This window comes from Balaenoptera borealis, assembly GCF_965194805.1.
Source record: "Balaenoptera borealis genome assembly, chromosome: 18".
NCBI lineage: Eukaryota > Metazoa > Chordata > Mammalia > Artiodactyla > Balaenopteridae > Balaenoptera > Balaenoptera borealis.
This window is the reverse complement of record NC_138877.1, coordinates 25,676,422-25,700,849: the sequence shown is the minus strand read 5'-3', so window position 1 is coordinate 25,700,849 and position 24,428 is coordinate 25,676,422. Positions and strand designations below refer to the sequence as shown.

Below are 24,428 nucleotides of genomic sequence, written 5' to 3'. Positions count from 1 at the left end.
TTAATGGAAAATAAATTTCCAAACCATCAAGGCTAATGAATTTAGAATATTGTAACGATAAACTACTGTAGCAATTGAACAAATTATATGGCTACTTGGTAATGACGAATTGTCTTCATGGTGGAGATTTTTTTCTACAGAATCGCAGCTACAGAAGGCAGGCTGGGTATTATTCAGAGGACAGTAGCAAGGAAAAGATAGAGGAAGTGAGCTGACTTTGTTGTTTGCCTTTATTGAAACTGTCTGGAGGATAGAGGAACCTAAGATGTTCTCTGATGCCATGTTTATTAGCTCTCCCTGGGCTGATGTGGGATCGTATCTCCCTTCATTGCCTCCTCTAACTTATGTGTATTTCTGAATGAAAATTGCCACTCCCCACACCGGCACATACACATAGACAACAAAAGTCTTAAGCAGACATGAATCTCTGATGCCAGTTGACTGGAAAGGAAATCTTTTTGTTTTTAAAGTAATTTTATTTGTCAAACTAAAATAATAGGCAACTCTCTTGGATAGGGTTCTTGGTTGCAAACAAATAAACAAAAATCCACTCTAGCTAATTTACATCTAAAGGGATTTATGAAGTTGAAAAGATAGCCCGTCCTGAAGACTAAAGAATTGAATTCCAGGTAGGAGTCCCAGAACCTCGCTGCAAAACTGGCTTCGCTAGTGAAGAGTGGCTTCTCTCTGGATCAGGAACTTGTCCAGTCAGAAGCCACCATCAGAGCAGCTAACACACACCACCCTGTCTAGGCTTAGACCCTTCCCCCAGAACAAGCCAAGATCAAAGTCTCCTGGGGGTGTGTCTTATTGGCAGAACCTCAGTCACAGATCTGAAGCCTAGAGACCAGAGAGGCTGAGAAGTGGAGCTTTGTGGACTTGACTTTGGGAAGGAGGGTTTACACTATAGAGGATTATCACACTGCAGAGAGGGTATTCAAAAGATTTTGAGCAGCCTTGAATGACAGCTCTCCACTACAACTTCCTCCACATTGATCTCTCAATTAAAAATTTCTCTGGTTTATGAAATTCCAGAGTCTGGGAAACACAGTGAATGAATGATAATCTAAAAAAGGGAGCATGGGTGAAGCTAATTTTTAAAGGTCTTGAATACACAATAAAGAGCTTGAACTTGATTCAGTAGATGATAGTGTGTCATTGAAGGAGCAGAGGAATATCACTGGAATTCATATTTATACATAGAACCCTTCCCCTTTGAGGATGGGATGGGAAGTAATGTTGTGTATTTCCATAGACAGAATTAAAATTCTGTGCTTTAGCCAGTTATTTCCTTTCTCTATCTAGCTTTACCCACCTTGCTTGCACATGACCTACTGCTGGTTATCTGCAAGAGTGGTGAAATTCCACCTGGTCACTGTGGGTCACCCTCAGATAAACAGTGTTTTGATGTGTGAGAATTTTGGCTTTTTAATTGTGAATTGCATGTGCCTCTGGGTTGGTTTGCCCCAGGTCATGCTCCTTAACTTCTTACTGTTTTCCTATCTTTGCTAGCATCTTCGAGCCAATCCAGGATCAAGGAAGAAGGCAGTGTAGTATTCAACTCTGGGAATGCCTCTGGCTTATCAGCAGTCTCTCTGAACTTGCTACTGCAAGCTCACAGGTTAGTTCTAGTTACAGATCTCTGTTCTCTGTAATTATGTGGGGAGATAGTCAGAGAAATGAGCAACAAAGCCTGGCTTGGTGATCTTTGTGGTTTGACAGCAGGACTCAGGGAAGTCCCTGTGGATCTTAGATAAGCCTAGATTGTGGCTAAGGATTTCAGGGTCCCAGAGTGGTGAAATCCATCAGTGATCAAATACAAAGGAATGGGCAGACTTGCCACATAGCAAAAATAATTTCTTCTTGGACAGAGGCAAGACTAACTTAGACCATCAAAAATCTAAACATTGGCCTTACTGAAAAAAAGTATTCGATAGGCTGGGCTAAGGGGAGTCCGATTGGTACAGAAAGAGTGGGATGTCTTTTGTGGGCTGGCAGAGCAGCAGGGGCTGTTACAAATGCACAGAGGGCTGTCTCCCAGGAAACAGTCTTAGCTTTAGACTAGACTTAGCTGAAGGAGAAAAGGATCCAGAGAGGTGGTGGCTTGAGATGCTAGTGGTCAGGTTGGCGTGGTGAAAGGGGGAAAGAGTGTGGACCTGGGTCTGACTGCTTTGCAAGATTTAACTGTTCTGTGCTCACGACTGGTGACTGGACTCAACGTGATTTATAGAGGCAGAGGGAAGATCAGAGATGAAATTAGAATCCCTGCTGAAGAGGGGTCTCAGGTCCTGGGAGGGGTGAAAGGTGCCCTCTGAGCGCTGTGGCCAGAGAGACATAGCAAAATCATATGCGGATCTCAAGCAGCTGAGTCCCCTTCTCATGGGTCCGGGGTCCTAGGGGGATAACTCATGGGCAAAGTCACAGGTGGGCAGCAGCCTCTTGGAGGTATAGGCAGGGCTCTTCATTGCTGTACTGATCTCCTCCCCTCTGACTGACCCAAATCAGGGGAATGCTGGCCCTCGTTCTCCTTCCCCTCTCCGCACTGGGGGTGGGGTGTGGTGGGAGTGGACACATAGACTCACACACACTCACATACATGGGGTGGTTGGAGCATCTCGCTATGACAACACTAGCCACAAAGGTCTAAGATCAGAATGACATCCTCTCTTAACACAGTGTTCAGCTTTTCCTGCCTTCTCTTAGGGTCCTCTTTGTCTCAGGGCTGTTAGGAGGACTGATAGGCCGGAGGGTCCCTCCCCGACCTGGGAAGGCCTCAGTGGGCGACCTAAGCCAAGCAGTGTCATTCAGTATTGAAGAGCATAGACTTTGGAGCTAGGCTGCTTGGGTGAAATCCCAGCTCCTCCTTCCTAGGTGTGTGACCTCTCACCTCTACCTTCTCATCTGTAAAGTACAGAAATCATGGTACCTGGTTCCAGTGGTGCTTTGAGGTTGAAATGAAGGCATATGTGTAAAATTTTTATAACAGTCTCTGACTCCTAGCAGGTGTTATACAAATGTCAGCTTTTAGACGTTGAGACAAAGTATTCATCCAACAATAATTTATTGAGTATCTACTATGTGTCAGGCACATAAGTACTGAGAATAAAGCAGTGAACGAGACCAGATCTGTCCTTACGTGATGCTTAAACATTCTAGAAGGGAGGCAGTTAGTAAACAAATGAAAGAGTAAAAAGACAAGATAGTATTAGGCCGTGATAAGTGCTGTGGAGAATATAAAAGAGCGTGAAGTAACTGAGAGAGTCTGAGATAATACTCTGGTTTGAGTGGCAGGGACAACCTCTTAGGGGAGATAACACTGAATGAAAAGGAGCAACCACGTGAAGACTAGGGAAGGAGCATTACAGACAAAAGGAACAGCTTGTGCAGAGTCTCCAAGGCAGGAAGATGCTTGACATGTTTGGGGAACACAAAGGACAATGTGGCTGGAGTATAGCGAATGGAGGGAGAGTGGCATGGCGTGAAGTCAGAGAAGTAGGCAGGGGACAGATTTAAAGCACTTGAAAATTTTAGCACGTTAGCAAGAATTTTAGATATCTTCAGCGTGGTATTTGAGGCCATTAGTAAATACTAAGCAGATAACTGACATGATTTTATGCTTTAAAAAAAGTCATTCTTTCTGCCATGTTGAACATGGACTGAGTAAGAGGGGCAATAGTGGAGACCAATAAGGACACTGGTGCAATAGTCCAGTAAGAAATCATGGCGGCTTGCACTAGGGTCAAAGTAGAGAGAGCTAGAAATGGATAGATTCGTTCTGGGGGTAAAGTTGTCAGCATGTGTGATGGATTGGATATGGGGGTTGAGGGTAAAAGAGGACTTATTGTAGGTCTTTCACTTGAGCTACTGTGTGAATATTGGTACCTTTTATTGGTGTGGGGAAACGGAGAGAGAAACAGTTTACAGGCGAAGTCTGTTTTGGATATGTTAAATTTAATATGCCTATTAGGTATCTAAATGGAAATGTCAAGAGTGTAGGTGGATATATGAGAATGGAGTTTGGGGAAGAGTCAGGGTTGGAGATAGAAACGTAGATGCCATCAGCATGTAATTGGAAGGTAAAGCCGTGAGGCTGAATGAGAGTCCCTGGGAAGAAGGTGTACATAGAGAAGAGAAATGGCCCTGGAATTGAGCTCTGGGACACGTCAGCATTCAGAGGATGAGCAGAGGAAGAGGAGCCAGCAAAGGAGATAGAGAAGAAGTGGCAGGTGACGAGGGAAGAAAACTAAACGAGTGTCATTTTCTGGTTCTTTGTAAACATGGATGTCAAGAGAAGGACATAAGTCCAAAAGCAGGGAGTGGTCAACTGTGTAAAAGTCAAGTATTGTTGAAAGGCTAAGTTAGGTGAGGACTGAAAAGGGTCCATTGGGTTTGGCAATGTGGAGGATGTTGGTGAGCTTGACAAGACTGGCTTCTGTGGTGGCGAAGGGCAGAGCTGGATCGTACAGGAGTTAAGGAGAGGTTGGGGACTGGGGAAGTGGAGGGGGTGACTGTATATGTATATTTTTTTGGACTGCTCTTTCCTCACCATTAGAGTAGTAAGAAAAGAAGGCAAGGAAAAGCCAGTTTGTTTTTCAGGGAAGAAAGGGCAAAAGAGGCCTGCCTCAGCCTACCCTGGCTCAGCAAGGGACTGAATCATGGTTTGGGACAAAACCTCATAGTAATTCGGAGGCACGCTGTCCCCTTCTGCACTTTCTTTATCTCTGAAGAACCCTTGAGGAGAGCTGGCCTCGGTAGGGCCTAGGTTTCTGTCACAATCTATCTGCTTCTCTCTCAATTCGCTGAGAATGCTAACCTACAGTTATCTTTACTACTGAGAAGAAACGGTTAGAATATTAATTTCATAAATCACCACTTCATTTTGAGGCATATCGTTGTTCACAGCTAATGACGCTTTACCTTCAATCCCAGCTTTTGGAAAGCCTTTAATCTTGTTAATGATATGTTTCAACAAATTAAACAACATGACTAATTCTGTGGCCTAGTCGCTGACTGATTCCAACAGGAAATTTCTCTTTAGGAAAGTTCACTCTGTAGGTACACTCATCTGATGTCTAGTCATAGATAGGGTGTTTTTTAGACTGTGAGGCAAGAATATCATATATTCTAATAATACGCCAGGTGAACCTGCAATTGTTTATTCGCTTTGATTTCCTTATTCAAAGCAGTGCTTCAAAAACTACATTATAAGAACTTGTGTTTGAAATAAGTTTCCAACCTTGTCCCCCACCCCCTCCCCAAAGGGTACAGCCTGCTTCAGCTTGTATTCTTACTCCACCCTGGAGGAAACTGTTAATTTCCAGATCTTTCAAGATGCCAGACTGGTTAGTCAGAGGATTTCCACGCTTGTTCAAAATACCTCCCTCCCCGCTTCAATCTTCACTCCTATGATTCCATTACTCCTTTAGCCTCCTTAAAAAAACTATTAGAAAAGAGATCTTTAAAAATGGTACCTGTGCTCTCTAGTTTTGAAGACATAATATCAGGGTTTTAAAGATGGAAGATAATAAGTTGTTATAATCAAACCTAACTTGCCTTCTAGGAGTTCAAAGGATTAATTAATCAATCAGATGATGTGCTTACTGCTTGCTCTTATCGTTATGTTAAAGATGTGAACTCAGAAAGCCTTCGCTGCTGTATTAAGCCCTTCGTGATCCATTATCTGTTCGTTTCTTCAGCCGCAGCTCTACTTCACCACCACCATACTGTGGTTAACACTCATATGACAACTCTTTTCAGGACATGAAAGAACCAGCAGAGCTCTCCTTTGCCTCTGAGCTCTTATAAAGAATCCGTTCTTTCCCTCGGCTTTCTTTCCTTCCACGCCACCCCTCCATACCCAACTTGGTCCAGCTAATGAATGGGAGTTAGGTCTCACTTTAGATGTCACTTCCTCCAGGAAGCCTCCCTCAACTATCCGAGATTGGTTTAGGCATCCCTTCTATGTGCTCTGGTAACTTACATGTATCATGGCACTTATCACTCTCTGTGGTAAGGGTCCAGCCGTCTCCCTGATATGACGCCTCAGGTATAGTAAGTGCTCAGTACATATTTATTGAATGAATAAACTGAATACCTATGATTTGGTAAGTAATAAATTAAAAAAATATTTTCCTTTAACACATTCCAAAATATTACAATAATAAATAATACATTAAATAAATAACTTCAGTGTAACCATTTGTAAAGTTCTAAAAGTTCCACACCTCATGACCAGAGACACTTAGCTAATGGGAACTGTTTAACATCATTTCTGGACAAGCCAACGTTAATGATTTGCACAAAGTCAGTGTTCAATGAATTCTTATCGGTAAAGAAATTAAAATGTAAGGTTTTGAGACACTTTCCGGCTGACACAAAAAGCAGAGGTATCATTAAGTGATTTTCACGTTCAAGTTAGCGGCCCTATGATATTTTCTCTGGGTGCTGCAGTGCCCACCCCCGCCCTCCATGAAGATGAAATGCAACTAGCCCCACTCTTCCAGCCCCCCAGTTTCTACCCTTCCCCCACCTCTTCAGCATCCACCCTTGTGATCCCCGGCCTGCCGCCAGCCTCACTGGGTGTCCACACGGGCAGGGCTGCGTAAGTGGGAGAGGCAGGACTGGGCAGACAGAATGACACCCGCTGTGCTCTGGGCTCAGTGACAGCTGCTACCCACCAGCTGGGTCAGGCAAAGCTTCTGAGGTCCTGTCCCATCATCTGCTTGTAGACCCTCAGGTCCTTCCCTGGGCTAAAAAAGGCTAGGGTAGGGATGAGAGGAAGTGGCACCTGAGGAAGACTGGCCAGGCCCCTGGGTGAGTGGGTGGGCAGGCGGTGGTGCAGGAAGCAGAGTTGAAGGAAAGCCAACCAAGGAACATGTCTAGTAGAGGGGTGTCGTGGGCTGGAGGCTGGGGAAAGGGAGGGACAGACTGGACCCGGTCCGTATCAGACCTTTGTACTGAGGGCAGCTGCTGTATCCTGGGGCAACGGGAAAGAAAACACACTTGACGGCTAGATTCCAGTCTAGGTCATAACAACAGTTAACGTTTGTGGTGCGTTTCTCTTCCTTGACACTTCTATTATCAGCTCTGAAGAAATAGAGTTCTATAAGCCTTGTTCCTCAACCTGGGCATCAGACCTTCTCCCGGGAATCAGTCCCTCTCTCTTTGGCATTCGGTCATTTTTCTTTCCACTAGCTCCTTCCCACTTGCCTAGAAACATGATTGCTTCCCTAGACTACAAACCAATACCAAACTCCGCCCCCCCAACAAAGTTCTTAAGGAGTATGTAGTCCACTTTCCTTACTGCTCCTGCCTTTGTACCTCTATTCCTGATTCTTCTTCTACATCTTTGATGGGACTCCTACATGCTAAGAACTCGACATGCTGGCTCTGTTTCTTACAAGTTCTGTGACCTCAGGCAAATTGCTTAATCCCTGAAATGCAGTCTCCTCATCTGCAAAATGAGGATGCCAAGAATTACCCCATGTGGCTGTTCTGATGATTAAAACCAAAGTGTCACTTACTTAAAAGGGAGCTTAAAAAATCTGTTACGTGTAAACTTTGGTAAAATCTATGGTTTTCTAATTCGAGGAGCTGCTAATGGCAGAGTATATGACTTCCTTCATTGAGGGAATGAGGGCCAATGTTCCCCATCTAATTTATGTGACATAAAAGTCGTATTCCCTCCACTTCTTTTCCTTTTCAGCTGGAGCTTTTTTATGTTTGTAAGGAGCACCTATTTTATGCCAGACATTTTTAGTACAGTATTTCATTTAGTCCTCAAACAATACTGAGAAATTGGTTTTGTTAGGCTTGTTTTACAATGAGGAAACAACTTGCCCAAGGTCTCAAGGTTAATAAGTAGAAGAGCAGGAATTTGGGCACAGTTCTCTTTAATAGCAAATCCCATGCGCTGTCCACTCAATGTTAGTATACCTCAAACAGCAAAGAGCCAAATCTCATTCTACTTGCCTTTATTTCTTCCTTGCATAGTTTTCCAAAAGAAAACACTCCTAACCTGCTCTGAGAAAACCACTGTATAAACATCAGGGGGAATTTAAAAATACAAGATAGCAATAGATAGTTTATAAGAGAGGAACTTGAGAATTAAAGTGTTTTAGTTATTTTTGTTTATTTGCTTAAAATTATCTTTAAAGAAAGGGGATAAAGATATTGACTAATCTTAGGTGTTATATCTGTACGTTAGTTTTACGGGTAACCACTAAAGAACTGAAATAGAATAGGTATAAATTCCAAATCAGTAGAAGTGTTTAGAAAAAGGGAGTATATTAAGAAAATTCAATGACTAGAACAGGAGATGAGAAAGGAGAAAAAAGAAGCAAAGAGGAAGAAAGTTAAATAAATACGAAATGGGAGGGTGGTAATAAATTCAAAGATGATGATCATAATGTGATAGAGTGTGCTAGTTTTCACCAAAAATCTGTTCCCTTTCTTTCATGGTTATAGAGTTGTGGTTGGGACATGGCTACCCTGCTAGTGGCCTCATTTTCCTGCTCCTTTGCTGCTAGGTGTGACCATGTAACTAAGTTCTGGCTGATGGGATATGAGCAGATGAGAAGTGTGTCCCCTCTGGGTCTAGGCCTTTGGGTTTGGGTTCCATGCTTTTTTCTTCCTCAAGCTGGAATTCCCTAATCTGCTTCTACCATGTAGATAAAGGCAACACCCTAGAGGATGGAATAGCAATATGGGGCAAAGGAGCCACCCAGCTCCCTGGACCGCTTATCCCAAGAGTGTTTTATGAGAGAGATATAAATATTGTGTTTGAGGGATGGCAGGGAGGAAGGAGCCTTTTACCCTAATTAGCATACATAATAAATGAAAACTGGTTAACATAGACTACTAAAAGGTGGATTCTGAGATGGAGTAAATAATACCAAAATTCAACTGTTATTTACAAAAACACTCAAAAATAATGACTCAGAATGGTTGAAAATGAAGAGATGGAAAGATGTATACTAGGCAACCACTAACAAAAAGAAAGATAATTGTATCATACAAAATAGAATTTAAGGTGGAAAAACAATGGGCAGATAAACACCTAATGAACTTAACTAGGCAAACTGGATTATAGTCCTGACTTTGAAATTTATACAGTGGAACCCTGGGCAAATTGCTTTATTCTTTTCTAGTTTCAGTTTCTAGCTCTATAAAAGATGATAATAACACTATTTGCAGAGTTGGGAGATAACGCATGGGGAACATTTTTACAGCCATAAAAATATAGTAAGTCAAATTCGATCATATAATTCACTCATTTGACATTTACTGAGCACTTCCCATGCATCAGAAACTGTACTGAGAACTAAGAAGATGGAGTCAGTCATATTACCTGTCATCAGAGAGATTATATGTAAAAAAAAATGAGTTTAATAAAGTATTCTACAGCGTTATGGAGGGAGAGGTGTGCATTTTGTCTAGAGAGAGTGGCCAGCAGAGTCAAAAAAGATTTCATAAAAATGGTGCCTCTTAGGTTGATTCTGGAAAGATGATCGGTGTTTGGACAGGCTGAGTAAGAGGAAGGGTATTCCATGAGAGGGTACAGCATAAAAATAATTGGCCTGATAGGGAACTGCATTTGAGGAACTCAGAGTGTTTGATGAGACTGGAGAAATAGATGCTGGCTAAGGTACTGGGACTTCATCCTACAAGATGAAGCCATTTGAAGTGCTTATCCAGGGAATGACTTGCTTGCTTTTGCATTTTAGAAAGCTTATTTTAGCCACAAGGTGAGAGATGGCAGAGGTGGAGGTGTAACCAGCTTAGGGGCTGTGAAACTAATGAGGAAAGGAATGCAATGTTTCAGGGGCTTGAAAGAAAGGACCTGAAACCAGGCAAGAGCTGTGAAATGGAGAAAAGGTGATGGACGGGAATGTCTGGTCCACGGAGGGGCAAAATGGGGGAGAGAAGGGGAGCCTGGGACAATTTTCAGATTTCTCCTTTGGTTGACTAGGTGGATTGTGGAGACATTTACTAGAATGAGACTAGAGAGAACAGGCAACTGGCAGGTAAGTTAACTCCTGTTTTAATCAAGCTGAGTTTAAGGTCAGTGGGACGTCTGGGTAGAAATTTCTGATATGAAATTGGCTTTACAGACTGGAGATCTGGGATAGGGCTGGACACTTTATGAGTTACTAGCACATGGTTGGTAGTTGAAGTCATGGGTGGGTCTGGATAGACCAGGCAGCATTAGAAACAGACCAAGGGCAGACTATTTAAGCACTCCAACATGTCAGAGGTGGCAAAGGGGCTGAGCGAGGTGGTTAGAGAACTGGAAACTGAAGTGTCACAGTGGCCAATGGAAGGGATAGTTTCAAGGATAAAAGTTTTGGTTCCCAGTGACAAATGCTGCAGATATGTTAAATAAGAAGGGAATTGGGGGTCGGGGGGAACAACCCAACGGTTTAGGGAATTTTGAAAACCATAGGTGACCTTTGTCAGGGTCGCCTCGGAAGAAGAGTGAGCACAGAAGTGGGTTTGCAGGGAAGAATGAGTGGTAGATGAAGAAATGGATGTGAGAATATTGAGAAAAGGCGTTTATCTCCCGAAGAGCTTGGCTGTGAGGAGGTGGGGACTGGAGACAGACTGGATCAAGTAAGTGTTTTGAAATTTTCAGTTTGTTTTAAAAATGTGTGAATATATTTGACATGATTAAGGGCCTTGGGAAGATGCTGACAGAAGGAGCCTGAAAGTCCAGGAGACGCAATAACCTGTGAAAAGCCATTCTTGGATTGGAAATAGACGCAAACCGTCTTCGATGCCAAAAAGATGATCGGAAACGCTGTTTGAAACGTTGTTTTCAAAGGGCGGGACGAGGTGACTTGCCATTTATTGAGCAGTCACTGCGAGCCGGTCGCTTCCCCTCTAACTTGAAGGTAGTGTTCGAATAGGAAGGCAGATCGACTCCTTAGCCGGGGTTTTTTCCCATGAAACCGTTAATCATTAAAAATGAATAAAAGAAGTACTCCCTCAAGCCTAACCCCTCTTGCAGATGCTAACCCATCAGCGGTGTTTTTAACGTCACAAAGAATAAACCATCCCTAGCGCGACTGGTTCAACAGCGGCTCTGGAATGCAGTTATCTCCCTCGCTCTGTCCAAGTCGGTTACTGTCCAGCGTGATTTCGTTCAAGCCTCAGCGCCCAGAGGAGGGGAGGTGCCTGCCGCGCGGGCCGCCGGCGTCTGGAGGGAGGCGGGCGCCGGCTGCAGGCACAGGGAGAGGGAGACTCGGGGAGAGGGGCGCTGGAGGCGTCTCCCGGGACTCGCGGCCACCGCCGTTCCCGTCGCCAGCGCATCGGCCGGCCCAGCCCGGGCTTCCCCCGCCGCTCCCCGCGCGCCCGGCTGCGGCTCGGCGTCGGTCCCCGGGGGAGGCCGCTCCTGTCCCCAATGCCGCCCGGTGCCCCTGACCACCCGGCGGCCGCTTTCGGTTCCGCGCCTTATAAGGCCTGACAGGGGGGTCACGTGCGTCCCGGGCCGCCCGCCGGGAGGAGGGGGCGGCGGGGAGGAGGGGCGGGAAGCGGAGAAGAAAAGGGGAGGGAGCCGGGGGCGGAGGAAGGAGCAAGGGGCGGATTCTGCGGCCGTGGGAGGCGGAGGTGGTGGCGGCGGCGGCGGTGGCGGCGGCGGGGAGCGGACCGCTCGGAGCTGGACCGAGGAGGAGGAGGAAGAGGTGGAGGTGGAGGAAGGGACCGGCGCGGGGGCGGGAGAGCGCAGCGCGGCGGAAGCCGGAGACGGCGGGAGGGCCGGTGGCTGGCCCCGGGCGGGAGCCGGGGCGGCGGCGGCAGCGGCCGTGAGGACCGCGGCGAGGGAAGCGCATCCAGCGGCCCCGGCGGCGGCGGCGGCGGCGGCGGGGGCCCGGGTCTGCGCGCTCGGGCGGCCGGCGGGCGCGGGCCGGCGCGATGGAGCCGCAGCACGTGCGCCCCGCGCCCGGCGCCCGCAGCCCGGCCTGGGAGGAACCGGTGGGTACAGCGCCCGCGCCCACCCCCTCCCACTTCTTCTCTGTTCCCCACCCCCCCACGCCCGCCCGGGCCGGGTTCCGTTCAGGAAATGGCCCGGGATGAGGTCCCCAGCTGCTTCCCAGCCGGGACAGCGCTTCCTCCGCCGCCCGGGCTCCTCCTCGCGCGCCTCCCGGAGCGCCTTTGTCCGGCCAGCCGAGACTCTCCTCGAGGGGCCGCCGGCGATCCTCTGACCACGGTCCTCGGAGGACCGTTTCCGTGCTCCATCGACTTCTCAACTTTTTAGTTGATTTTAGAGCGAGGCGGGTGGGTAGGGAGGGGGAAAGGAAAATCCCATTCTGTGGGTCCGCGTGCATGGCTCGGAGGAAACCGGTCTTCCCTCCCGAGACCGCGCCCTGGGCCGTCACCTGGGCGCGCAGGTTCCTAGAGATACGCGCTGGCTAGGCGGATCGCGGCTTGAAGCCCAGAACCACGCCTCCGCCTCGTGTTCGCCGCTAAAGCCCCGGGCTTTTCTAGGGGTCAGGGGGTTTGCCAGGGATGAAGCGGGAAGCTGACCTAGATTTCGCCGAGGATTTTCGCTGCCCATACAACGCGGAGGTCGGGTAATTTTAGGGACCAGAGTAACGTGTGCGTGTGCATTGTGTGTGCGAGGATAAGGAGCAAGAGCCTGGGGGGCTTCGGATTTGGTCCCTCAAACTCCAACTTCTTTCTTCCAACTCAGACAGTCAGAATCACCTCACATCTCTCCAGAGATTCTACCCCGAAACCCCCGTCTCGCTCAGAGCTCTGTAATCCTGTGTGGGCTGCCTTTTCCCTGCCATCGAATTTTGGCTCTCTACGTCCTGCCTCGATGTTTGCTACTCCGTCTTGGTTGAAATTCTTGAACCTATTTGAAAAGCCTCGTCCGAAATTTCTGGCCTCATCAGTATTTTGTTCAACATGTTCGGATGCTCTTTTCCCAGGGACTCCGCGTTATCTGCTCAGGCTGGCCCCCTGCCTGTTGAGAGCTTCTAGGTCAGGTGCTAGGCTTGGTTATCCTTTTTTTTTTTTTTTTCTAATATGTACACTCCCAGCTCCTTTGCCCAAGTACGTTTCTCTACCTTCTGTTTCCCGACCTTTCGGGAGTGTCCTTCAACTCTGATCCATCTGTATCTGCAGCTGTCTTTGCTTTTGTAAATCTGAACATGTTGTTAGGTTGCCCATCTCCTCGTATTTCTTCTATTGTGGTTATTACTGGGGATTAAATTATTCTTGAAACTAAAAATACAATTCAGTTTTGGAGTTTAAATCAAAGATCACTGAGAACTAAATTCAGTGACCTGGTTTTGTAACTTTTTTACTTTTAAACTCTCCTATGTGAAGTCCTTTTTGAACTTGCATACTTTAAGCCAACACCAATCACAATGAAAAATACCCGGTTATATGTATTTTACTTTAAGATGCTGATGCCTCAACTACTTTGTGCCTAGAAAAACAGAGGAAGACGTTTATTTTTGCTTTACTTAAAGTGACAAAAATGAAAATGTTCATTTATTAATTAGCCTTTGAAGCTAGAGCCCGAACAGAAATATGTGAATGAATTGTGACACTTTGTCCAGCTGCAGAATTTTCCTAAAAAAGTTAGGTTTATTTTCTTTAAACACTGAAAGCCTTTTTATTGACTCAACAGGTATTTTTTACAGCACCTACTATGTTCCAGGACTGTTGGAGCTGACAGAACAGGCACAAATCCTTAAATCCTCACAGAGTGTTCATTCTGAGTAGACAGAATGTCTTGTTTCATACATATTAATAGTTCACATTCAGAGAGTCCAAAAAAAAAATCTTCAGAGATCTTATGTGTGGTATAAAATGATACTTTTGACAAAGTGATTTTATTTGAAACCCTGTGGCCAGCTATGTCTGACACAAAGTCTAAGAACTAATAAAGGGGATTCTCATTTAATTTCTTAGAAAAGTTATCCAAATTACTGAAAAGTGGTGTATACAAGAAAAAAGAAGGGGTAAATTAGGGGAAATAGAGTATTTAAATGTTAATTATTTCAGACGTGTGGAGATAAGTGGGGAAATACCAGCTTAATCTAAGTATGTTGGAGGACAGTTTTCCCTCCAAAACAAATTTCATCAAAATCAGGGATTCTTGAACTTTTCTTGGATCAGTGATCCCTTTAAGAATCTAATCAAAGCTATGGACTCTCTTTCTCCCCAAAATGTACGCATGCAACATACATTTAAAAATTTAATAACATTTCAAGGGAATCGCAGAGTTCCCAAAACCAAATCTGTGGACCCTCAAAGACCTTGAGTTAAGAACATCTGCTTTGATCTGGACTCCATTCTGCTATCATTTAAAATCTGTTTTTTTAATTCAAATATAGGCAACTTTAATACTTTACCATAAAAGTATACTCATTTACATTTATGAAAAGGAATATTCAATACTGAACAGGCAATATTCACAGTACACAGATCCTGTTGCATTATCCCTTACTGTATATGCCAGCATACATGTAAGGATTTACTTTCCTCATCCTTTTTTCCCGGATCCCAAAATGATGTGATTCTACATAGAACTATTCTGATAGAAGAGTAAACATAGTATCAGGAATCGATACTGAGTAATAATAAAGAGAATGAGGCAAGTCTAACTTGAAATGCACCCATGTCTGGAGCTGAGAGGCAGCCGCTGGCCATCATGACGTTTTTTGTACGTGGAGATGAAATGAAGTTATTTAGTTAAGTGAGGGCATTTAAATAAACTGTTAGCCTTATCATTACTCCACCTAGGGCACTGGGCCTACAAGAAGATAAATGTTAGCATTCAGGTGTCTGTGTATTTTCTTTAACGCTAGGTCTGGAATGTAATCAAATCAGTGGAAACAGAGACATTACCTACATTTCTAATTAATTAAAAAATACTTTGGTGGTGGAAATAGGTGGGTAGGAAGATATTTAGCCAAGCAGCCCTTACTTGTAGATAATATCCTGGGGGGAAATGGATAGTTAGAATTCTAGCCAGAACTTAGAAGAGTGTGGGAGTATTTACAAAGTAGTTCTTAAACAGTGCAGGGATACTAGAGTACCTTTTACTTGTTAAAATTTATTTTTATTTCCAAATGATTTTTATCTAGTTGGCTCTGATGAAACTATTCAGAACTACTGAAAAATTAGGAAGGGGAGAGTTTCAAAGGAAAAAGGGCCAAAACATAAATGAGAGTTTACAAGTATATTTATGTATTAAGTCTAGATGGCCAAAGGTTTTTGCCTTAGGTACAGTGATGAGCATATGTACATGGAATTGATACCACAATTAATTTCGAAAACTTTTTTGTTGAAGTAACAACTAAGGAAACTTTAATGAAATTTTGAATGTTAACTTCTAAACATGGACTAGATAGTGTATTACGAAAGTAGTTTTAAAGTTTGAATGAAAGCAGGTCTGTACCTGTTCAACCTGCAGTGTTCTTTGCATGGTTCCCATTGATTAGGAACTTGAGTCCTAGAACTTAACTCTTTTTAAAGTGCCTATGTACTTGGGTTCTTCAGAATATAAATGTAGACTTCTTTATGATATAATATTTAATGTAAAACCATAGAACATATGAGATTTAAAAGTTGCAAATGGATATTAAACCTCTTGTTATGAGTCGTGATCAATAAGAATGTAATTCAAAATATCTCTATAGATATTAATACGTTAATATTCATAAAGTTGGTATCAGAATGAGAATTGGCTCTAACTTATACATCTTCAATATAATAGTTCTTTTTTTTTTTTTTTTTTAAATGGGGCAGAAAGCCCTATTAAGTAGAAACCTAAACCTAATTTAGTGGTAGCTTCTATTTCCATTTCTTTTTGAATGTAGTGTCTATGTGGCTTATGTCCAAGTTTGTAATAGTGTGTTTGTGATATGTTGTGTTCCAAACAAAGATTTCAAAGTAATAATAATAAATATGTAAGACACATCTAAGAAATTATTTGAAAATCTGAAAACACCAAGTAAGGAAAAATTCAAGGAAATCTTGTAAATTAAAGAAATAATGTAATATGCCACATATTTGAAATTTGTTTTAGTTGCTATTTTGAGGTACATTAAAATGGTTGCAAATATTGAGCTCTTGACATTGCTATTATATTTTTAAGGGAAGCGAAGTGCATTGCAAGTATACAGTATACAGCTTCAATATTGATTCTGGAAATTTTACAGATAAGACTGAAAAGATGCTAGTGGGTCAGCTACTTTAAATTTGGGATTATTTGAAACAGTTCCTCAGAAGAGATGATTGAAGAAAAGAGGGTTTTTCACGAGCTGCCCTTTGTGGGAAATGATGCAACATTCCTTCACTTGCTTACACAGTATTTCACTCTGAGTATGTGCTAGGGAAATTGTAGAGCAGGGATCATTTATTTAGCATGAGCAGGCTAAGACTGGCTGTGCTTTCAAAGTCACAATCAAATTTTAGAACTTGTTACAGGAGTCTTTGAAGAGCAGGGATAACTGTGAGGTTAATTTTTTATGAAGTAATGAATACCTTTACTTTGAAGTATTAATTGCCCAGCTTTTGCACGGGAAACTATTTTAATATTTTTAAGTGATCAGTGTTTGAATCAGAGTGAGAAGTGTATTCAGTCTTCTTTTTAAGATCACAGAATAGGCATGGACATTAAACAATGCCTTTTCCTTTAATCACTCTTTGCCTGGCTTCTGGAAAATGTTACTTATATAAAACTTTAAAGCCTAAAGTGTGAACAGAAACATATAATTGACAAACTGACTTTTGTTGTATGATGTGGTAAGGTGAATAGAACATTACAATAAGACACATGATTTTGACTTTGGTCCTGCTTGTGACTTTGGGCCTCACGTTCTTTACATTAAAAGAGAGGTCTGAACTAGGTTTATTCTATCAAGAGGCCCTTTACTAGGTGCTCTTATTTACACTGTCAGACCATTAGACTTGTCAGTGACCAAACAGTTGGGTTGGGATAAAGGCCATTATTTTGATTATTTTTTTCTCTTAAAGAATTCCCTTCTCAGCAGTACGTTCTTTGTAGATATAGAATTGCATTTTTACAGAGCCATAAGGGCTCTTAAAGTTTATTTTGCCACTTCCTTCCTTTCCTATAGAAGACAAATGAGGCCGGAGAAGTAGCCTTTATCAATTAGTATTACCTGGCAGCAATCTCCTGTCTTTGCACATTCAAACTAATCAGCACATTTTACATTTCAGTCAATTTAATCTACCGTGTGGATAGACAGTAGTATTGGGATTGCATCTTGTTTCTTAAAATCTCTTAGAACTGTTAGTTCGGTCACAGCAAATTATTGAGAGTAAGACTGAAACTAAAAACAACCAAACAACAACAAAAAACCCCAAACTAAAACATCCCTCCCTTAGCCTGGAGGACCCGCAAAGGTCATGTCAGTTGAAAAAATTCGAATGAATCCTGAAGGGCATGAACACGCTAAAGAGACTGAATGCTTTCCTGAAGTGTGAAGAGACTGCATAGTCTGGCAGGGACTTTTTGCCCTACTTAAAAATGTAGCTAACACCGGTTTGGAATTCTCTGTGGACGACAAGAGGAATCTGTCATTTTAGCCTCTTCTCCCGGAAGCCCTCCCACACCTACAAGGGTTCTTTGGCATGGGGCGTGCACAACGCACCGCGAGGCTGCTATTCCCAAGTGTCCGCTCAACCAGCTCGCGGGGGATGAGCTGTGAGCGGTGCCTGCCGCCTGTTGATCCCATTTCCTCCTGCTCTAGTCCGGGTTAGGGAGTGGCTCTCCCAGGACTTCCAATGTTTTCGTGCTCGGGCACTGGTGTTCACACGGCTCCAGTGCCTTGTTTTCTTCCAGGCAGTCTCGGTTAACGCTTCAGCTTAGATATTTATTTTGCATTCTGTCGTCTCGGGCTGCGGGTACTTGCTCGTCTCTGCGCGCTCTCCACGCCCTGGCCAGTTTCCTGTTAGCCAAAGGGATCGCTCTTTCTGAACCAAAAGTTCTCAGAGCCGAGCGGAACCTCCCGGAAAATGCTCTTCTCTTCCGTGTGCGCCGGATGGGAGTGGGGGTGGGCCAGAAACTAAAGGCCACGGTCGGGAGAGCTGAAAGGACCCGAACCCCTAGGCGGAGGCGGGAGAGGTACGGGTCATCCGAGAAGGGCTCCGGGGTCCGGAGACAGACAAGGGGGCAGCGCCCATCCATCTCGGGGCCGGAGGGGACTTTTACTCGCGGGAACTGTGCGGCGAGGCCCAAGTGTCTCTGGAGAGATTCTGGGTCCAGGAGGTGGCGGGAGCACCCAGGGGAGCCGGGAGGAAGCTAGGTTCTCTTTCTACTCCCGGGACCGTTCTTGCCCCTGCTGCCCGGGGACCGAGGGAGGGAGCATCGCCACTGCCGGGCCTGCGGGGATGGGCTGCGGAGGCTTCGCGTCTCCCCCGCCCTCCCGTCCATCCTGGGGACCCCGGACCCTAGGGGAAGTGGGAGGTTGTCCCAATCCCTCTGTCGCTCCCATCCTCTCTACCCGCGCCGGTTGTATTCCAGGTCAGGAACCCTGTAACATCCCGAGGCTGGGTGCACTGGCGTCCCAGCGGGCCTGGGTCCGTGTCCCCTGCGCCCCACCGCGGTCGCCACTCAGGCGGGAGCGGAGCGCGGGATCCTGGAGGGTCCCGGCCGCGGGAGGCGTCTGGTCCCCGGCGACCCTTCCCCCGCGGGGCCGGCTGGGGGAGGGGAAGATGGCGGCGGCGCCTGGGCGCGGGGCTCCGGGCCCGGCTCGAGCAGAGCCCACCTACTGACCACCGCCGCCGCCCCCGCAGGGCGGTGCTGTGTCCCCACAGGAGTCGGAGAGGATGGCGGGGGCCGGCGGCCAGCACCACCCTCCGGGCGCCGCGGGAGGAGCAGCCGCCGCGGCCGGCGCCGCGGTCACCCCCGCCACTGCCTCGGCCGGGCCCGGAGAGGATTCGTCCGACAGCGAAGCGGAGCAAGAGGGACCCCAGAAACTGATCCGCAAAGTGTCCACCTCGGGGCAGATCCGGACCAAGGTGAGGCGGGCCCAAGGGGAGCGTGGAAGGCGGGAGGCGGCTGGGCGGGTAAGAGGAGAGTGGGCGCCTGGGGCGCAGGGCGATCCCGGGAAAGTGTGGAGCCGAGGTGAGGGCGGGGCCTGGGCCCGGAGGCGGGGCCTGGGGGAGCCGGACGGCGCGCCGCAGGAAGGGATTCCCGGCCGGCGCGCTGGGGCCTCCAGGGTGGGTTCCGGGGGAGCTGGGTGGGCAGGGGCGGAGGAGAAAGGAACCAGGGAGCGTGGGAAAAAGCGGAAGCGCTGTTTAGGGTTCCCACTCAGGGATCTAAAAAGGAGTGTTTCATTTTTGGTCCTACCTGCCGTGCAGTGGTTCGGTAGAGTGTGTGCGTTGCGCAGGGAGCGAAGTGCAGGCTGACCAGCCAGAGCTGCAGTGAACTTCGCCACCTTCCCTTCCCGTGGGCAGCAGCCTGCCTCTCCCTGGCCCACTCTGAGCGGGTGGATGGGGAGGTGACACCTGACAGCCCCTGTGCCCCTTTGCTGCCCTTTGGTAAATGATGCTCGCGGTTAACCGCACCCTGCGCGGCACAAACAACAGACCTCACTGGAGTACTAGGTTCCCGCTAAGTGCAGTGTTCTTATCTTATCGACACACCCATGGTTATTTTTAATGATGAAAAATAACCGCTTTGTGTTACATGGAGATTAGCATGCTGTGCTACTCTTTGTGTAGCAGGTACTGTTGACCTGTGAGGGCTCAAAGTTGAGAGTTTTAATTTGATTTTATATGTATATATAGCAGATGCTTACGACTGAAGGATTATTTATACACTCTAATTTTCATCATACTGTAGAAATCATCACGCGGAGAGTCAGTTATCACGGGGGACTTTAACGAGGAATTTGCAAAGGGAACCAATAAAATCATTGGATTTGTGTGCTCTTTAAGAATACATTTGCATAAGTTAATTCAGTCTATACCTATTTTTATGAGAATTTGTTTTCTAAAGTTAATGGACCCATATATGAAAATAGAACTTTTATTATATGCCTGTGGGTTCATGTTTGCACCTGCCTCCTTATTTTCTAAAATAAATATGTGTAAGCACACACACAGCTGTTAACAAGCTGCACTTAGAGTCAGAGATGCTTCCTTTTCAAGTGCGCATCTTGTAACCTCCTTTTAACAGTGACATTTTTAATTTAATATAATTTTGATAAATTAAAGATATGGAGTTTAACGTATTTTTAGAAGATTTAGGCTAAACAAAATAGGGACTTTCCTAACAGAGAGTACCTTTAACATTTGAAATCTTAGTTAAAAAAAAAGTTCACAAAACTGTGTTAATAATGGGCAAAATGACAGGTTTTAAGAAAATGGTATTTTTATACATTCAACTGAAATGGTAAAAATTCTATGTATACTTATATCAAGATTGACCAGTAAATTTATACTGTTTGGAAGAAAATTTAGAGATAACTCTAATTTGAATTGAGTAACGTCAAACAACAAATTTGTTGGGAGTACCACTAAAATTTGAAGGGTTCTTGAACTCATGACGATAGCTACGATTATACTCTTTAAATTTGATATTATCTATGGTTTGGGGTGAAGTATCTATATCGAGACTAAGAGTAAATTCAAAAAGCATGTTTATTCTTGGTTTTCCATTTAACTTTCTCACAAAACTATTTAGCACATAATGTTTTGCCATGATTAGGGATAATTAGTGATCATTCAATGAAATGTTCCTTAAATTTCTAAAGATGTATTGAATTTCAGAAGTCCTGTCTTTTATACTAGCTTATACAAGTGCATACAAGTTCATCAACAGTATCATATATGGACACATGAAATCAGGGCCTAAACCGGCTGAAACTGGTGGGCCTTGTCTTCCCTGCCTGTCCCAACCCCCCAATCCAGACTGTTCATCTCTGCTACAGATTTCATCCATTACATCTCTTACCACAGGTACTGATTCTCAGGGATGAGGGCAGGGCAGTGGGCGGAATTCATAGAATGGGACCTGCTAAATTTCACTGTTGATTTCCAGTCTTCAGTTGTGATCCAGATGAGAGTTAAGGGAAAAGATCTTTAGAAAAGGACAGACACTCTTGATCCCTTCCACAGGTGTGTAAGATGGGGGAGCCTGGAGGAGAAGGAGGCCCTGAGACTAGCCCAAGGCTTAGTCATATTTAAGACAGCAGGAGCTTGTATATCCCGAAGATAAACCAAGGGACCACTAGGTCTCACAAGTTGTGATTACTAATGGTATCTTCTGTCCTGGTTATGTAGCAGCCTGGGGTGGTGTCTGTGGCACACGCACACGTATTTACACGCACATATCCATGTGCTTACATATGTCTGCACATATATGCTCTCTCTTTGGAAAGCACTTACGTACAGACATACAAAGGGCCTACAGCAGAGTGAGTTGCACATAGAGGTCGTAAGTATTTCTTAAATGAATGACTATGTGTATATATTACATACATACATATAATGCTTCATATATATAGGTATTATTGTTAAAATGCAGTACTTATTTTAGTGTCCTTTAAGATCCTTAGGATCATAAAGCTGTTTGGTGTCTAGTTTAGGTTTGGAGTGAACAACAGCCACTAACTTAAGTAATTACCTTATTTGAAGTGAAGTGTTCCTTGTTGTGAATGCTGGTTAATGTTTTAAATAATTTGAGTGTTAGTGAAGAACCTTAAGTTAATTGTGGCATTTGGAAAGTATCCAGACTTCTCTTAATTGCAAAAGTAACATGTGCATATAGTAAGACATTCAGACAGTGTGAGACGATATTTGGTGATGGTAGGGTATCCAGTGAAAAGTAATCTCCCTCCCACGTTAGACCACATAGTCTCTGTCTCAGAGGCAATTGCTGACATTTTCTTGGTGTGTTTCCAGAAAATTTCTATGCACATACAGAAATATATATATGTGTGTGTGTGTGTGTTTATAAATATATAAATATGTAGTATTTAAAAAATACTAATGAGAACATTCTCTACACATTCTGCATCTCGTTTGTTTGAAACAGGGAGATCATTTCTCTAATGCTTGACTACGACTACCTCATTCTTTCTAATGATGGCAAAGTATTCCATTATATTAAGTTGAGCTAAGTGAAGTTGCTCTGTCAGTAGGTCAGAATGGTAAAGAGTAGGGCTGGGAGGTGGGGAAAATGGGGAGAAGTACACACTTTCAATTATAAGATGAATATGCTCTGGGGATTTAATGTACAGCATAGTGACTGTAGTTAATAATACTGTATTGTGTACTTGAAATTTGCTAAGAGAATAGCAAAGTATTCCCACCACACACACACACACACACACACACTCTTAGCTGTGAGGTGATGGATATATTAATTAACTTAATTGTGGTAATCATTCCACAATGTATATGTCTATCAAATCATCACATTGTGTACTTTAAGTATATACAATTTTACTTGTCTGTTATACCTCCATAAAGCTGGAAAAAAATGGTCCAATATGGGAAATTTCATACGGTTTAACCTGCATGTTATGTCATCATTTAATTAACCAGCTCCCTATGAAAGGAAATATGGGCTATTTTAAGACAACACTAATCTCAGCTTTTTTGCAGTGGATACAATGTACTTTTTTTTTTCTTTAAATTTATTTATTTTATTTATTTATTTTTGGCTGCGTTGGGTCTTCGTTGCTGCACGCAGGTTTCCTCTAGTTGGGGAGAGTGGGGCTACTCTTCGTTGCGGTGAGCGGGCTTCTCATTGCGGTGGCTTCTCTCATTGTGGAGCACGGGCTCTAGGCGTGCGGGCTTCAGTAGTTGCGGCACAGGCTCTAGAGCACAGGCTCAGTAGTTGTGGCGCACGGGCTTAGCTGCTCCGTGGCATGTGGGATCTTCCCGGACCAGGGATCGAACCCGTGTCCCCTGCGTTGGCAGGTGGATTCTCAACCACTGCGCCACCAGGGAAGCCCCCAATGTACTTTTTAAATAAAGAATAAATAAGACTGGCATGCCTTTTAAATTCGTGTGGTTTAATAAAATGCTTATGTACATTTTAGTACCCTTGTCACATCCTCATATTGTATGCTCTTTGTTCCCGTTTTCATTTCCCATTTTTTCCTCCTGTTTCTTTTCCTTGCTGTCATCTCTACTATTTTTCTCTTTCTCTGTTTTTCACTTTTTTCCTTTCTCTGTATCAGCTAAATGGAATTTCAGGTAGTCTCATCTAGCTACCCAGGTGCTAAACGCTAGATAATTTTATGGGTGCCTCGATTTCCCCAAAGGAAAAAAAATCACTTATATACAAAAGTTTAAATAGTGCTGATGTGGGGAAGCCAAAGGGAGCTGTAACTCACCAAATCTCTTCCTCTCTCTTTACCCTTGACTGTTATCCCTAAATTCTTAGTCTTGTTTCAAGGAGAAGCTTGATTTTGCATTCAGATTTACTGTTGTGGAGAATTTCACAGGTGTTTGCTGGTAGTGAGACATTCTGAAACAGCACTGATACAACCTCACACCAGCTTGGTTTTGAACATGAGTGTGAAGGACAGTTGGTTTGCTTTTTGTTGGCTCATGAATACTGTAGTCTTTCATTTTGCAGCGAATGGCTGGAGGAACATTGGTCAGGCTTATAGACTAGGATTGTTCAACTGTCATAAGCCAAACAGTGTAAACAAGTGGGAACCAACTCAATGACTTCTTTTCACACTGACTCATCTTGGCTAAGGTCTTGAAGCTTCATGTGTCAAAAATATTTCCTAATTTGGTTTATTATGCTCACATTTATTTTTTTTGACATTTATGTCTTCTTACAGTTAATTTTAATGTCCACAAATGTGTCTCTAAATTTAGGTAAAACATACCTAAACACTGGAAAGATATTCAGAACTTTGCAACATTATATCTGGATTAGGACATCTCTTTCAGCCCATTAAAAGAATAACCACCACATTTTTCAGTTGGTACCTTGGTTTTACTTTAACATGAAGGATGTATAAATAAACTCTTATATCTTTATGGTAAGGCATAATCAATATGGAAATATTGATTTGTATTTTTCACTGCTTTATGAGATACAATTTGTACAATTAAAACATTATTCTTCACCATAAACCTTCGATAGAGTAGATTAGGGAAGACTCGCTCAGTGTTATTTCAGGTTGTAGGTGGCAGCCCATTAGTAGGTCATGCTGATTCATATCCAGTATTTAAAACAGAAACAGAATAGATTCGAAAATACTATTTAAGACTTTTAGCCACAGTTCTGCATGGAAACATTGGATTGGGTAATGATCCAAATAGGACGGGAAACAGAAACAAGGCCAGAAGATTGTTAAGAAATAAAGTAATATTAGCAGATTTATTGTTCAGAAACTCAACATGATGTGAAAGGCAAGTAGGAATTTTTACATTTTGATAGGTGATAAGCAGGAAGATATCTTGAATTAGAA

The 24,428-nt window shown here is 44.1% G+C and overlaps 1 protein-coding gene across 8 annotated transcripts in view; it reads left to right on the top strand.

Annotated features, from left to right (window-relative positions):
• The first annotated feature begins 11,571 nt into the window (after nucleotides 1-11,571).
• Nucleotides 11,572-24,428, top strand: part of DGKH (diacylglycerol kinase eta) — a 184,706-nt gene continuing 171,849 nt past the window's right edge. For 5 of the 8 annotated variants that reach the window (XR_014236916.1, XM_082365285.1, XM_082365280.1 and 2 more), the window contains exons 1-2: nucleotides 11,758-11,970; nucleotides 18,778-19,002. Coding sequence is in view for 7 of the 8 variants with exons in the window: in XM_082365285.1 (XP_082221411.1) it covers nucleotides 11,911-11,970; nucleotides 18,778-19,002 (285 nt within the window). In the remaining variant the exon portion in view is untranslated. Of the gene's footprint in view, nucleotides 11,688-11,757; nucleotides 11,971-17,846; nucleotides 18,107-18,777; nucleotides 19,003-24,428 lie in introns of those variants that run through there. The other 3 variants (XM_082365281.1, XM_082365283.1, XM_082365282.1) reach the window with 3 other exon arrangements.